At 39.7% G+C, this 17102-nt stretch overlaps 1 protein-coding gene across 3 annotated transcripts in view; it reads right to left on the bottom strand.

The window, feature by feature from the left end:
- Positions 1 to 17102, bottom strand: part of ipo11 (importin 11) — a 121919-nt gene that overhangs the window by 53808 nt on the left and 51009 nt on the right. For all 3 annotated transcript variants that reach the window (XM_060054610.1, XM_060054608.1, XM_060054609.1), the window contains exons 17-22: positions 14109 to 14142; positions 13894 to 13934; positions 13637 to 13753; positions 11736 to 11849; positions 7425 to 7540; positions 6564 to 6640 (exon numbers count right to left, since the gene is read on the bottom strand). In XM_060054610.1, the coding sequence (XP_059910593.1) occupies positions 6564 to 6640; positions 7425 to 7540; positions 11736 to 11849; positions 13637 to 13753; positions 13894 to 13934; positions 14109 to 14142 (499 nt within the window). The remainder of the gene's footprint in view (positions 1 to 6563; positions 6641 to 7424; positions 7541 to 11735; positions 11850 to 13636; positions 13754 to 13893; positions 13935 to 14108; positions 14143 to 17102) is intronic.

A 17102-nucleotide genomic window follows, 5' to 3' on the forward strand; every position in this document is an offset into this window, starting at 1 on the left:
GCCTTGGGCACAGTCTGAAACGTGAGATTGAGTTCCGCAGCAAAAAAAAGTGAGCCTGTGATTATGGGCTCTGAAGAGACTAACGGATGTTGTGTATACCGCTCGGATATTGGTCATCTCCAAAAGCAACATCTGCTATGCCACATGCATTTAGCTAGAAAATTTTTGCAAAGCCGTTTTGAATATAAAACTGGAATTAATGGTTAGCCAAAATCTGTTCTTAAAGAGTGCTTATTGCAAATATTTAATCAGATTAGCACACAAATGCCAAACCAATGAATGTGAATAATTTGTTTGAAGTGTTACCAGTGTTGGAATGCAATGGGCATTTGCATTTATTTGCATATAAGATCAACATTGATTTATTTTCATCGACTTTAAAGATATTTAGGATGCAAATAAAACGCATGCCCTGCAACTGAAAATGCCCTGCATAGCAATGTGCTTGGCTACGACAAGTCCATATTCCAGTAAAAAGGTTGGTGAACTGAAAAAGTGTTAGAGATGAGAACTTTTGCCCTTTTATACAATTCTGCATTTAATATATACATTAGGAAACGTCAACCTCAGTTGGGAAGCAAAGAGCCAGGGTCCATGCAAGGCACATTAATGGAAAAGCTTTATGACACCCTAACAATGTTAAACTGTTCGACTACATTATGGCAATAATCAACTCATCCCTCCTGAACATAATATTCAAGTACTATCAAAGCCCACCTGCAGCATAATCGAAGGGAAAAGCTTGAGATGTTTGCTTGGCCTTTCTATAGAGAGGACAATGTTTGTAAAACATGGAGGCAATATGGCCGGAAGGGATCCCATTGAGAAAGAATTCCCTGTGATGTACACCCTGTCTAGTCATGGTTGAGAAATCATGTCTTGAGAGAAGATTAAACATTGAGGCTCCGCATGGGAATCAATGAAGTGGGAAAAATGTATATAATACCCTCTCGTGCAAAGATGACGTTAAAGTTGAAAAGCAAAAACCTCCAGGTGTCTCCATCACCAATGTCTGAATTTGCTGAATGGATGAATATGGAAAATAAGTCAAATAAACCACATGTAGTGCATATCAATCCGTACAATACATCAAGCATCTAATGATCGCCATCAAAACTGTATAAGTATAACAAGTGGTGCTTTACTGTATTCATTTATATTTATATAATTGAACGCTTCATTTCTGTGAGAATAGTCAAAGTAATTGAGGGACTGGAGAAAATGCAGCAAAACAAAAATCTATTATGATTCAAATTACTAGCCAGCATATTAATGGAAAATGTTTACAATTTTAAAGTTTAACATGTGCATTGATTCACTGACACACGCCTCCCAGCAGCAGCAGGTTTACTTTCTGATATTACTGCAGGTCAGCAGCGATGGAGAAGAGCTCTTTATCTGCAGGGGCAGACCCAACACCTCGCAAATAACAGAATACAAAGGGAGGCATGAACATGATGGTTCACCTGAAGGTTCAACTAACGACCCAACAGGAATTCCATGAAAACCTGCAAAACACGGCCACATTTTCCAGAAGGAAGAATATTTCGACAGCCCTGGAGAGGTCTTCACTTGCACTTTTTAATTGGGGATGTACACAGATGCGTGCCCCAGTATGCATCTTTGCATGTTTGGCAGCAAGCATGAAAGTTAATTCATACGTATTTTCATGCAATACAGTTAACGTACAGAGGAGCAGCACTCGAGTCTTTACTATCTGACTCATATGAAAGTTACACACAAATATCTTCAATCCTTTTGAAAAATATTATATATTTTTTTAATGAGACAGGGCAGGAATAATATTCCTGTCTCTGACTGTATGCCAGGCTGGCCTTGAAAAGAGGAACAAATTATACAAGAGAAAACAATACTGGGTCAGAAAATATATTATATATATTATTATATATATATAATTATATATATTATATATATTATTATATATATATAGATATATTGAGCCCACTTCCATCAAGTTCTGCAGATCAAGATAGACTGGTGAAATAGGTTAGACGTTGACGGAAAACGTTATGTTTTGTTGACAGGTTTGACAGGAGAGAGCGGTTATTTACATCCTGGCATTTAAAAAACACGCAAGCTGTAGTTTGGTGACTAAGCAGGAGAGGAGGTTTCAGAGTTTGACATCACAGAAGGTAAGTCAAGACCTACCATAATAACCGTCATGTAGCCGTTAATCAGCACAGCAGGCATCTATGCGAATCAACTGGCACTTTAACATAGTATTGAGCATTGTGTAGCATCTTATCCTAGCTATCTTGTTGCACAAAGGGAATGGGTTAACCTAACAATTGTAAGTGCTTGGCACTTGTTTCTATGAACATCTTAACTTTATCGACAGCGATATATTGGCATTTCTCTTTCTTCTCAAAAATGTACTTACTGTAAGTCGCTTTTAATAAATGCCCCAAATGTTAATGTCACCTGGTAGAACTTTTTGCTATTTCTGCAGGCAAGTTAAAATAATATATATCCTTTTATCCTTACGCATCATATTAAAATCCCCAGCCGTCTCTGTCCCTCAGTAGCTCTTAATGTCCTTGTTGCCTATGGTCAAAAATTAACACTAATCATAATTCAATATCACCCATCTCTTTTAGGCCTTGCAGGTAGTCTTTCATTGTCATTGGAGTGGCAAAGGTAAAGTATCATAATGTGATGTGGCACTCTTTTCTAAACTATTGGACCATGTACCTGAGAAATTAACATTTATCTTAGTATTACTCAAAATAATTTGAACTAATTTAATGTACAATGTTACCTTAATTTGAATAACAGCAGTTTGTGTCACACATTGCATTGAGATTCCCTTGTCTCATTTAAATTTTGCACCCTCGGGAATTTGCATTTAGATCAATGGAAAATAATTGCGCATCTCTATTGTAGAATCGCCTATTTCAGTGAAATAAAGGGTTCAATCTTTATGGCGTTGGAATGCCCTGGGAAGGAGCAGAACGCACTTTGGGAGACTTGGAGGTCTTTTTTCATGGACCATCCACTTTATGGTGCCAGCACTCATTACTCGGATGAAAATTGCCATTCACTTTGAGGTTTTCTAACATTAATATAAGTTCCCCTAGCCTGCCTATGGTCCCCCAGTAGCTAGAAATGGTGTTAGTTGTAAAAGGAGAACTAGCTATCTTGCTCTGCCTTTGAAAAAACAAAGCTTAGACGCGCCGATTTGGAATTTGTCCCCGTATGTCGTCATACGGGGACATGTTACATCCCCTTTCTCTGCTTTGCCCAATGAGCTACGACGACAATGAGCTAGCTACGATGAGCTATGTGTGTGTGTGTGTGAATACACACACTAACGCAAGTGTTGTACACTTCTTTGTTATTTGGATAACCGTTCTGCTGTTGGTGTTATGGCGCCTCACACGTCGGGTTCGCTGACGTCTCTGGTACTTCCACAACGAGACTCGTAGTGGGGGTTATCTCAGCCATGGTTGAGAAGGAATTGGGGGGAAAGGAACTTCGGCTTTGACTCCCTGAGGTACATGAACCACGACATGGAGGAGAAAGGGATTGTTGCCCGCGATTGTTTCCCGCCAGAGCCCTGCTGCCTGCTGCCCACTGCCGCGAGGCACCACCGCCACGAGAAACCACCCCCGTGGCGGTGGTGCCCCGTGGCGGTGGTGCCTCGCAAAAAAGAAGCACCACCGCCGTGGGGCAGGTCTCCCGCCGGAGCACCAGGAGTGTTTTAGAATATTTACAGAACACGGCCAAAAGCAGTGTATCTCACCATTGCGATACATCCACTGTAAACACGAGTGCATGATACCGTGGCCGTAAGCTGTTCAGTGCCACAGCCCCACCCTCCACCTAGACCGGGGTCTAAAAACGGCATGTTTGTGGAAAACTTATTTTGGGACTGGGTCGTAGTGGCTGTAATTCTGCACCAAGGCAGAATTTCTGGAACAACTTCAAATACTGTGTTAAGGGCCCACTATATATAAGCATCCATAAAGTAGCATGCTATGGGACCTTTAATAGTGTGTAGTTGAAGGCTTGGCTAACTGTCAGTTAACAGAATTATTAAAAGAAAAAAAACAAATTGTTTCAGTCAGTTTCAATGCAACAATTACTTTGTGAGAATTTGCAATGGCTAATTTAAAGTTGACGGCTTTTCAAATTGTCAGTTAAAGCAAGTTAATTTATAAACCCAGCATTTGTAAGACCCCTACAGAGTTATTAGGAGTTTAAATGCACAACTTTAATTTGTGAGAATCATGCGAGTGCTTATTTTTAGAAATGAATCATTGAGAATCATTGAGATTAGGTTTTATGCAGTTGTGTAAATGTGAATGCATTCGGTTGACTTCTTTCGGTAAATCGTCTATTACTATATATCACCACCATTATAAGACTTTATGCAGATTGTGACATTTCAAATATCCCAAATGAATAGCTTTTTAAAATGACCCGATAGTCCCTTGCACATTTAACCAATGATTTTTTTTTTTTCACAGATCCCTCATCCTTTACTGAAGCCCCTTCCGATGAATTCAGCCATTTATCCGTCATTTTCATTTAACCTTCCTTATATTCTTACCATCATTTTTCATCATATAATAATACTGTTCACTTCACTTGCCTGGCTGGACTCTTACTCGGCGTGGATGATATTTGGGGGCCATCCTCTTGAAGCTTTGTCTCTAACTGATGATGCGCTTGTCTTGAGACCATGACATAACAACAATAACAATTGGTGTAGCCCATTTTGTTTGTTCATTATAGCCTATTATAGGATTTATTGATCCGTTTAAGAGACATTGAATACGTATGGTACCTAATCTCAATAGGTCATTATGAGCCGATTTATTTCGGGTTAGTCCGGGTTAGTACATTGAACAATGTTTTAAACATATTTTCCCTGAGTGATGTCCTGGATATTAGGAAAAAAAACGTGTTGAATATCAGCATCAGCTGATATTGTGAAATATTTTAACAAAAAAAAGAAACGCACAATTTCAAACCCTCCAGCAAATATGCAGTCGCTTAGCTCCAGGCCTGTGATTTATAAACCATCAACTTCCGTTTAACCTGCAGCTGGAAGCCAGCTACCATCCAGACAAATAGCTGTCCAGCCTTAAAGTGACGTTAGAGCAACTTCTGTGATTTATGTCGGCCAAAGTTTTCCGGTTGCATTTTCAATCCACCATGTACATTTAACATGACTATACAGGAATACATTAGCTAGTGTGCCAACTTTTTTAACTTCACTTTTTGAAACCACTTAACCCCTGCAAAGGACGAGCCGTATGTTAGTAGTTCACATGAAATAGATTAATCCTGCATTTTTTGGCATCCTGCTTCCCTGAAGGACACGACACACAACTAGAATACTGTCAACATATTGAGCTTACCTTAAACTGCCTAAATCGACTTTGAACACCGGCGCTGCAAGAGCTGTTATGAAAGGGTTGTACGTACTTATTTGCATATTAAGCAGGCAAACAAAATCAGGAGTAGTCTGCCTGATAAGGTCACTGGGAGGCACATTAAAGTTAATGGCAGTGACTGATCCAGTTACAATCCCTGGTTCGGTGTGTCAGTAATGGTGCAGCATAGTGCAGCAGCACTATGCGCAACATTGCAGTGTTTCCCATACATAGACCATTGTGTGGCGCAGCGCCACAAAATCAACACCGAGCGCCACAAATTTATTCTGCTTCTTTTTTCTTTTTTTTGCAATTTTTAAATATAAACATCGTTCCGTTCATTCATCTCCTTATAGCACTCTTTCTCCCTGACATTCCCGTTCACACACAAACACGCAGACACAGAGACAAGCGCGCATTCATGCCAGTGGTGCGCGGGTACACTTATAAACAGCTGATTCGCCAGCTCCTCCTCTCAACGCGCCTATCAAAGGAAACCCCCGCAACAGCGGGATATTTGGCACAGTGAACACGGTCGGCAACCTTTTTACCAAAGTTTAGTGTGATTTAATGTGCTCAAAAACACTTGCCAAAAATGATTGTTAACTCAAAAGATAATGTTAGCCCTTATGAACTCAACGTTATTGAACATCCCACACCCTAAGTCAGCCTAGATAACATTGGTAACGCAGCAAACTATGCGATTAATATGAAATGCTGTTGTAGTTGAGATAGGCTACGGTATTAGACTAGTACCCCAAGCCCGATCTGCCGGCGATTTGAATTCGCTCTGCAGCAGGGGCTGGAGAGCAATAAATTTCTTTCTGTTTCCGATCCACATTTACTGGAGCCAATCACCAAGCTGGCTTTCCCCCCTGGTGCGCTATTGGCTGGTTTAACGCAATGACGACAGGGAAGCGTTTTTTTTTTGCGATCGTTGGACTGATTGGATGAAGGACTATTGTCACTTTTATTATTATATTTATACCGTCAGGATTCTCTGGTACAAGTAATCAGCGGAACTCTGTTAGGTGCTTCCTGATAAATCTGGCAATGCACACCCACTTCCAGAATATGTCAAACTAATAGCAGCAAATATGTTGAGTACACATGAAACATTTCAGACATGAAGACAACCAAACACACACACTGCAAGCTCACCAAGCAAGGCTGACATGTTGGGGAAAATCCTGAGTAGCTCCGGGGTGATGGCAGGGCTGTTCTCCAACGTGACCAACCTGCACAGAGAGGAAGAGATAAAAGAAGTGTGATGGGGCAATGCGACACATAAGAGCAAAGGAAACACCTGAGACAATAGAGGCAAAGGCGATATGAAGGATGAACCAGAAAACACAAGCAGGAGGTGCAGAAAGATAGGCACAGATAACATCAAGCTCAATGTCACGTTGCATTTCCCTCAAGGTTGCAACAAGAAACCTTCATCACAAGTATGCATATAGCAATTACATCATCATATGTGCCTGGATTCATTAACATAGGCCAAGGCCAGCTCTTAGTTCCTAAAAACAGCCCTGTTTGCTGTCACCAAGGTAAAAATATGCGCATTCGTGGCAGATGAGACTACACAAAATTGTTGAAATACAAGTTCATCGTTCACAGTTTGCAGTGCATGCATAAGAAAACCTGTTTTGCCGACAGCCTGTGTGGCAAATAAATATGTATACACATGTACTATATGCTTCATAAATAACTATTCATGCGCACAGACACAAACCTACGTTTAAAAAAAACTGCCATTGTTTGTCTTTAATTTATTTGACTTGCAAGTGCAGAAATATATTTAAAATAAAAGTATATTGTTTTTGCTCTTTATTTTTGTGGCTGATTTATTTTCTTCTGAGAACGGACGGTTTACTTAGACAACAGACTTGAAATATTTTATTAAACCTCAAGCTGTGTGTGCGTGCGTGCGTGTGGGCGTCTACCACTGCTCTAACCCATTCTCTAGAAGGTGTGTGTGTGTAGGTTTAAGTGTGTGTGAATGTGTGTGCTTTCTCCTACCACAGCTCCAGTCCATCTTCCATGAGGTATACATGTGGAGACTGCGACACGTCAGTGCTCAGCTGGATGACAGGAAGAAGAAAGGGATACAGGTTCTTGCTCTCTGATCCGAGGCCCTGCAAATAACCACGGAAAACACAATCAAAGCATGAAAATGCAATCCAAACACTTAAAAAACACCTTCTGTGGAACCTCTTCATTCTGACCCATGAATTGCTCTTCCCCCTCAGAACCTATAGATTCCAGTAACATCTTTCAACGGAAACACAACCTTTACTGACCCAATGCCCTTTAGAATCACTCAGTCATTCTCTGCTACTATAAATTCTCAAGAAAATGACATAGTATGTAGAGACAGAGTGTGTGGGTGTGAGTTTAGCAGTGTGTGTAGCAGTTTCCATTGAAAAGAGGCAGGCACAAACATTAATGCAAACATTTGAACATTAGACAGTAGCAATACAAAGTCACAATATTTCCAAAAATATATAGAAATATGTATAAAATAAAAATGGCGGACACAATTTCTAAACTTTTCGCAAACGTATTCGTTACCTGCTCTAACGAATTATTTTGGAAACAGTCTCCTTTAAGTAAATTAGATGTTCTTTACAATAAATCACATTTATATTGAACCTGCACGATTAATGACCGCAATTATGTATAGGTTGCATTTTGTTAAAACAAATCTGCATGTAATTGCGAAAGTGGTCATGTGGTCAGTACTATTTGTCAGTACATACTTTCCAATTCAAATAAATAAACAACTCATTTTGGCAACTTTGCGTATATATTGAATATATTCAAACTTTCTGGCAATGAAATAAGGTAATAAGCATTTACTTTCCTTAATTATACAATGGAAAATACTGCTTAACACCTCGTTTCTCATTAAAAATAAACAATAAATATATTCACATGAACTGGTAAGTGGGCTAGCTGTGACCGGAATAGGGTTAGGAAAAATAATCGATTCTTCGATGCATCGCGATTCTCTCGAGAACGATTCCGACTTGAAGCAGAAAAAGGTTTGTTTTTTTTGTTTATTTTGTTTGCCTGCTGCAACATTCTGTTCGCCAGAGAGGGATAATTTTAAAATTATTTAATTTATCTTCAGTGTGTATTGGCCAATCTGATTTGTCTCGACACGATTGCGATTCAGCCTACGCATAGCATGCACGCAAACTCACAGCCAGACACAATAACTCCTAATTCAAGAGCAGCTTTTTCTTTAATGACATAGAAAAGAAAGATTAGAAAGAAAAGAAAACTGAAGACAGTTTGAAGACAATAATCAATGCAAGCTGCATTGATTATTGCATTGTTCCTAGAAAGCCATATTTGTGACAAAAGCTTTCTCTCTAATAAAATATTAGATAAGTTAATTCATCTGTTGATGTCTTTAATGATCATCACAAAAGTAGGAAGTGATTAGCAAATTCTGAGGAGCAAACTCAGATGTATATATATATTTATGAAAATCACACATGGAAATGTACATAAAAAAATTTGGTGCATCGAGAATGCATCGATAATCATTGACCTCATCCTCGGAATCGAATCGAATCGTGAGGTGCTAAGAGATTCCCACCCCTATCCTGGACTGCCCTCTAGACTCCAGAGACGGTGCTTGAGGAGGAGGATGTTAGCCAGACTGATGTCATGGACAACCCCTCTCACCCCCTACTAGAGACTCTGGGGGCGTTAAGTAGCTCTTTCGGCAACAGACTGCTAGACCCATGGTGTAAGAAAGAGTGCTTCAAAGGGTCCTTTGTTCCAACGGCAGTTACGACGTTTAAGCGCTTGCAAAACATACTATTGTCTCTGTCACTCACAACACCCAAGTCGCTATTAACAGTTTATCTCAGGTTTTATAGGCTATTCATTCTTACACCTACACAAGTGTAGTACCCACCTACCTATACTTCAAATATTTCAAAAACTTTTTCTTACTACACTTGAACGGTCTTGAGACCTGGGTAACTTGTCAACACCAGCGTCTTTGGTTGCTAAGCGACGTCAACGTCTTTGGCGGACTATTTCTCTGCTGATCAACACTACGAATGCTGGTAACAAATAAATTGTAAAAAGACATGTGAAGTTATTTTTTCGTTTTGGCAAGTAGCCGTGTAATAAGCGGGATTATGTATAGAACATCGCCGGTCATTATCGAAAATAAGTCCCTTCAGGGCGAGCAAGACACCTCCGCTGCGCATTGGTGTCCTGTTCGCCTTGTCGGGGCTTATTTTCCCGATAATGACCGGCGTTCTATCCCTTACATATCCCGCTGCTTCGGGTTTGCCTTTGCCTTTGTCGCGCTTGTCTCTGTGTTCGTGTGTGAACGAAATGACAGGGAGAAAGAGTGCTATGCGGACATTAATGAACGGAACGATATTTATATTTAAAATCACAAAAGAAAAAAAGAAGCTGAATCAATTTGTGGCGCTCAGTGTTGATTCTGTGGCGCTGCGCCACACATCGGTCTATGTATGGAAAACACTGGGCTGTTTTTTCTAGACTTACACGTCTTAATCGCATTTACTTACTGACTCACAACGGTTTGTGGTGCTGCTACCACATCTGAACTAAACCAGGGCCATTGTCTTGCCTTTAAAATATTGTTACATTTGACAGGTGAGCATCTACTGAAACTAAATGATAAATTACTTTATGCTTACTATCTCCAGGATCAGCCATAATGCTCCAATGAGTGGCATTTTATTATGTTACTGGTTGTTAGTTTTGTTAACCGTTAAATTATATGCAATTATAACTATTTGAGGTTGCTGCAATCCAACCGGAGAGAGAAAACTGTAGACATGTTGATTTATTTTGAGTTATTTAATTATCTTTTAGTTTAAAAGCTAGCAAGTACTCAAGGACAGATAAGGCAGACAGACAGCCAGGGAATGGCTCCAGGTTTTCATGACCATAACGGTACCTAATTGTGATGGGTTAGTGTGTGAGGGGAAAAGGGTCATTCAATGGCACAGAACCCTGGCCAATTTGGATACAAGCTAATTCTTGGAGACAATTTGGAGCCTGTTCTTGGCAGCAGCACACTAGGCCTTTAAAAACACAATTTACGCCAGAAATAAATAGAGTGGCCACCTGCTACTAATCAACCAGTGTGCCTGGAGTCAACAGTTATCAGAGTTTAGACAATAGACGATTTGTCCCGCTCTATTTGGAAAAAAAAAGTATTATGTACTTTCACTTATGTACTTTGTACTTTGAATAATCATAAAATGGCAATGATAAATTAGAGATAAAGAATATATCCCAGGTCGGATTACTCAGACCACAATGCTACAGGCAGTATGTTCTCCTTCAACTGCGAACGTACAAGATCCTACATGTCCTAAAAGACTGGTCCTGAATTTTTTAAAAAGCTCCATGACCTGGCCCTGCTAAAACGAGCGTAAATCTCGGGAATTGCATTTGAAAGATGGGAAACAGCGGCATCCATTCAGGACGGATGACAAATAAACTGGATTATAATTTGCAAACAAATAAATTGCAAACATTTAAATGCTGATCAATTTACAGTATAGCACTCGTCACCGCTTGTCACTGTCAAAAAGTAATAATTATGCTCGTCTTAAAATATATACGATGTCCTCGGCTCACATTTTGCTCGCGTTCCTTCTCCTTCATCAACCTGGCAACCATCGTGAGCTTCGAGTCTGAGGAGGGGGCGGGTAGACTATTCTCTCCCCTAATGTGAATTTGGACTGCGGTACCCCTTTACATAACATATTGTACCTTTCAATAGTCCAGCAAATTAATCAATTTTTCCCCCATGCCCAGAGCCAGAGCCGTCTACTCGGGTGGGTTGGAGAGAAAGACCCAAATTGTGTACATTAAGTGAAATAGCATTTGGTTTTATATTTTTTATTTTAGCCTTTTGTTACATGCCCGCCAGACTATTTTCGTCACTTTCTATTTTTAACTCTGTATGTATCCTTCTTACATCAATTGCGTTGCATTTTTAGAGATATATTTTCATCAGTTGCCTGAACGCAGATTCATTCACATGCAGTGCACTTTGAATAAGGCGCTGGCACTGTGTATATGGGGCTTTTCTCTTTGTATCTTCCTTCACACTCAATTCCCAAACCCACCATCCCCATAGAACCACAGAAACAGATGTATTTTCTGGTTATGTAAGGGAAACATCAGAAAACCACCATGTTCCGACTACAGAGAAACCACTGTGTCATCACAAACGTATGACATTCAGAAGATGAACGCGAGTTCACTGTGGGTGTGTGGTTTGTGTGTGCAAGTAGGAGTGTGTGCGTGTGTCCCTACCTGGACAAGGTGGATGAGAGTGGTGAGAATGGCACAGCGCAGCATGTTATGATCCTCAGACTGTTTCCAGAGCAGAGGCAGGTATTGCACCAGACAGCCTACGTATGGCCGGATCTAATCCAGAGAAGAACAACAAAAAACACACATTGAATTCACACAAGTTCACACTAAAGTGTCTAACCAAGCAAACTACAGCCAAGGACCAGTGTGCATACGTCTGAATATTTGCAGCATCCACCAAGAGGGAGGGAATATTAAAGTGCCCATCTTTTAACAGCAGGTGTGATGTTGATGATGTTGCTGATCCTTTATCAATCGTGGTGGTCATTCTCAACTGCAAGAGGATTTTTTTAAATAGCCGGTAATGGCTAATCATCATCATCATCGCACATAAATTAGGGTGCCTTTAAATATGTAAGAAGCATTCTCCCTGATGCGTTGTCAGCATATTTATTACTTAGGCCACGTTTTGATTGATCACGGCAGATGCTAATACCCATTCAAAATATGTAAAAAATGCGGCAACACGACGACAGCTATTAGATTAGCTCTGTTCTTCCCAAACTACATTGAAACTTGCCGGAGGACCTATATTATTGGAGTATATAGTGCAATCACCATGATAGTAATTCATCCATCATAATTCAGCCCAGTTAAATTACATTTGTAAACCATCAATTGAGATAGTTAAAAATAATAGGCGTAATTAAGTAATATTTTTGTTATAGAGCACCGTTATAATACATACAACTATCCCACTTATGTAGTAGCATGAATGTTTATTTATCAGGCCATTATCACCCATTATCAACTAGCACAAGTATTCAAAAATAACATTTAAAGGGTTGGCTGCTACAGTCATTTCTGGTACTGGTAAAGCCTCATCCAAACACTTTGCATGGCTTGTTTGATTGAGACGAGACATCGGAAAACCAAATGACAAAAAAAAGAAAAGAAATGACAACCCGGAAATGTGAGCTTATATGCATAGTGGAAAACAGTTCTTCTCTACACTATCTCACAGAGCGCAACAAGCCCATCCAGACGGATATAAACCCTGTGTGTGTGCAATCATGTTTGTTTTGCTCTCATGCTCCATCCATGGCTTCATCACTTGAGCTTTTCTCCACTGCTGCCTTCTTTTATCTCTGGTCTGTGTGTTGCGGGGAGGGGAAAAAATCTCTTGAGATTAAATATTAATTTGACTTCTGGAAGTTTAGCCGGTTGCCAGTGACAAGAGGATAGCTAACTAAACTGACAGTTTGTGAGGATGAAAGCCATTTTTCTCTGACAGATTTGAGTCTGGGGATAATTTAAGAGAAGGCTATAAAAACAACGTAAAAGAGCCAGACCGGGGTCAAGAAGAAGGTCAAAACTATGAGATGGCAGTTAAGTGGATCAGAGCAAGTTACTGGGAAGAGGCCAAAATAAATAAAACAAAGGCTCTAGGCAGGCAGACTTGGTAAACTATTTGAGAGGCTGACAAAGGAACTCATGCAAAAGTTGGATGGCGTTTTCTTAACCATTGATGTTTTCTGAAGGAGGACCAAATAAACAAACACCGTGCCAGTCTCTTGCCTATATAATTGCTTGTTTTATGTTGGTGGAGTTGTGCCCGACATAGTGGATGGACACCATTTAATGCTCATCCCACCCAGGAACGATAATTCATGTAAATTATTAACTAATTCAATTTAAATTACACACCTTATTTTTCTCACAAAGTAATAAATATTTCCCAACGCCAACACGTTAAATCAAAGCATATTGAGTTTAGCGCTGGTATTAAGCAGTATGAGGTCGATAAGCTGATAATAAACAAGTTGAGGTCCAGGTACCCTCGGACCCACCCCCCCTCGGTGACAATCCCCATTTGGATTCCTTCCGTTTTTAAAGCTTACCTGGATGTGGACCCTCTCGATGACGCAGGAGATGACATGCAACACCTGCATCTTTGTGTCGCACTCCGTCACCTGCTGCAGCAACTGGAAGAGCAGCCCAAAGATTGACTCCAAGTACTGCGGAGAGATGTGGGAGATGTGGGAAGAGAGGGGCAGCAGATGAGGGAACATACTTCATGTTCGGGGCTCGCTGGACAGACACACTCCCCATAGGGTTCCCTATTTTACTCTCTATTGAACTGTGTGAAAATACTCACTGGAAGAAATTGCTCAGTCCTGAATTCAAAATCGTCGACTGGTGATGAAGTGTTAAGGGAAATAAAGTGGGTGTGAAGTCTGTCCGTTTAGAGAGTACAGCAAGGTATTTGAAGGGAAATGTTTATCCCCATACATTTGGTGAAGGAAATACAGATTTTTACATCAGAACAAAAAAGTTAACGGGTTATTAATTTGTTATATTTGCAAAGGATATTGAGCTTCAAAGTAGTGGCAGTCTCGATCCGCACCTGTGAAAGCATAAAAAATTAGGAATATTTATTATTTAAATCTACAACCTTCATACATTTGCTTGTTGTTTTAACCTGCATCCATAGAACAAAGCAAACCAGAAAAAACATTATCAAATATATAATTAAAATACCTTGGAAAGCTTTTCTGAGCACCACATACCAAAAGGTTCAAAGTATATACCAGAAGTATAATTGCATATGCATGCCTAATGTCACACTGTGATATCCAGGTTTACGTTTACAAAAGGTTTAAAAGCAAAGGAAGTGAAATAATTGGTTTGGAACGTTTTTCTTTATTATATTCTAACTGGGATGAACAAGGGTAGCCCTACGAACAAGCCTCTGTATTTTACATGATGCCATTGTCATTCAAAACATGACAGGGCAAACCTTGTTTTGGCTTGCTCTTGTTCAGGGGGGGCAATACATTTTGTTTTAAAACTGTACCGATTACATGTTTTATTTAGCTTCATGTAGTATTTACTTAATGGCACATGACATGTTGCAATATAGGCGCAAGAGCGCATTGGCTGTAATTTAAAAAAAAAAAACACCATGATCAAACCCAAACAATGAATAAGAACAATGAACCATTTATCAAAGTCATTCACATCTTTTGATGAAGTGATATAATTAAACAAACGAGTAGCACGATAAAAAAAAACTGAAAAACAATAAGAAAAAAAATATTTCCCTGAAATGTGAAACCCCAAGCCTTGTGCTAGCGTTTCTACATCAAGCTAATAGTAGTCCCTCCATTTCCCAGAGCCTTTCTCTCACCCCTCCCTCCCTCCAGCTGAAAAAGGCTTTGTTAACCACCGCCTCTGGACAAACATGGAAAGAAAAGTGCTTTGATGTAGTCGAGGGCTGAGCGCCGGTTTCCTTGGGCCGAGCTGAGGTGGAATAATGAGAGTCGTCTACTATGCTGATGAGAATGCATAATAGTGCAGGCCATTCTATTGTTTCACTCGCTGTTCAATGAGGACAAAGTTTGAATCCAAACTTGATGTCAACTGCCGTTAAAATAGTCAAGCTTCACGCCTCACCTCTGGATAGATAAGACGTAGTTCGTTAGAAATCCTATATTAATTCTGCACTAATTTTGAAGAAAAAGGATCTTTGACATGTTCCCTTCCTCATCAACTGAATTCATCAGAATCTGTTTGAAAGAGGGTATATGTTTTTTGATTTAAAATTGAAAAATCAATGATTTAATGAGTTTTATTACATAGGCTAGCAAATCTATCAAACCAATTTTATACGAAATAGATAGCATTCATTTAATAGTAAATTGGGTCAAGCAAGTCCTACCATGTTACAGAAGATCTAAGGAGAGACGGTCCAGAGCCTGGGCCACAAACCATGAACTGCCAGCGGCGGAGTTGCGCTTTCTTTCGTGTTTCATTAGGGAAATATTCGACAGAGGAAAACTTTGAGGCTCGTGAATAAAATTTTCAGAAGGGGATTTTAAATCAGTGGATTTATACAGTGGCCAGTCCACACGGTGTTGATTTGAAACTTTTAAGACACTTTTTTCTTACAGTTTGCTACTGAGTATTTGTTTGCCAATTATGAGTTTACACATAATATCGTTTAGAATGATGGGTCGACTTCAGATATTACATCTAAAGTATGTTTTGTGGGACTGAATATTAATGTGGCTCCTTTTCATATTATGATACAAAAAAGTGGTATTCTTCCAACGACGATACACACTATTATCACCCGAAATTATATTTTAACTATAACTTTGATATGTTATGTCAAGGGTTGTCAAGTTCTGGTCGGTTGGTCGATTGGAAAGTTGCTGGTGTGTCTTTCCTTTTTCAAGGAAGAAATACACTCCTTAATTCACTATTTTTGGGAGGGACATATGCAGACCGATTGTGTTAGAAATAACATTAATTATGAATAATAGGCTCCTTAGATTCTGTTATAATAGTCGGATGTTCAAATAGAATACAAGACTTGTAAGACAATAGGTCACTCACCCCGGTTTTCAAAACTTTGACTACACCCACCATAAGGATGACTGCTAGTCTATTAACTGAATGTTAACATGGCTACAAACTAATTTACACTGTCGTTGGTGTGGCAGCATTTGCTTAAAAAGGACAACAAAGAGTTTGAAACTCTACCGTAACCGATTCGGAATCGGACCATTAGTGGATCTGAAACCCATTTACATCCTCCAAACATCATTTATGTGATATTAAGGCTATCAGGTAGAGTAGAGTGCACTGTGGCCAATTAAGGTAATCTAGAGATAGCTTTTTTACATAATTTTTGACTGTTCAGAGTTGGCCGAGTTTCAGATGACCAAGATTTTCTTTGGTTGATCGCAGCACTAGTTATATCCTATAGCCATTCACCCAAAATTTTCAATATCTATAAAAGCTGTCAAGCTACTTATGTACACAATTCATCTATACAGCAATTTTCGTGGCACATAAATAAATCTGCCTTAGAAGCCGTGGGGGAAGTGTTGGGGGAACAGAAGGCGTCTGAAGACGAGGGGGAAGAGGGTAAAGTGGGACAAAGCTGGCGGTGTGGAATCACAGCATGATACTGAGAGGGAAGACTTAACACAACTTCCGAGTAAATAGCCTCTCCTCCCACTGAGGATGTCAAAACCCACCCCAAAGAGAGAAAAAAAAAGAGGGAAACATGGCACTCAACAGGAGAGCTTAAAAATGACATCAAAAACTGCTGGAAAGGAAGATGTGCTGTGGTAAACATGGACCGCATGGGGACCTAGTACGACATGTTGTACTAGGTGAATGACATCTTTGATCTGTGACTCCATGTAATGGAATCTATGGTCTCGGCCAGTGTGTATTTTCCTGGTTATGCTATTGAAATAAAAGTTTTTAGATATAGGTAAGCCCCACTATTTTTTTAAGCAAGTGTACATGATTCACGTCACATAAAAGTAATGTAGAGGGGTTAATCAATAA

The sequence above is a fragment of the Gadus macrocephalus genome, chromosome 6 (genome assembly GCF_031168955.1).
Source record: "Gadus macrocephalus chromosome 6, ASM3116895v1".
NCBI lineage: Eukaryota > Metazoa > Chordata > Actinopteri > Gadiformes > Gadidae > Gadus > Gadus macrocephalus.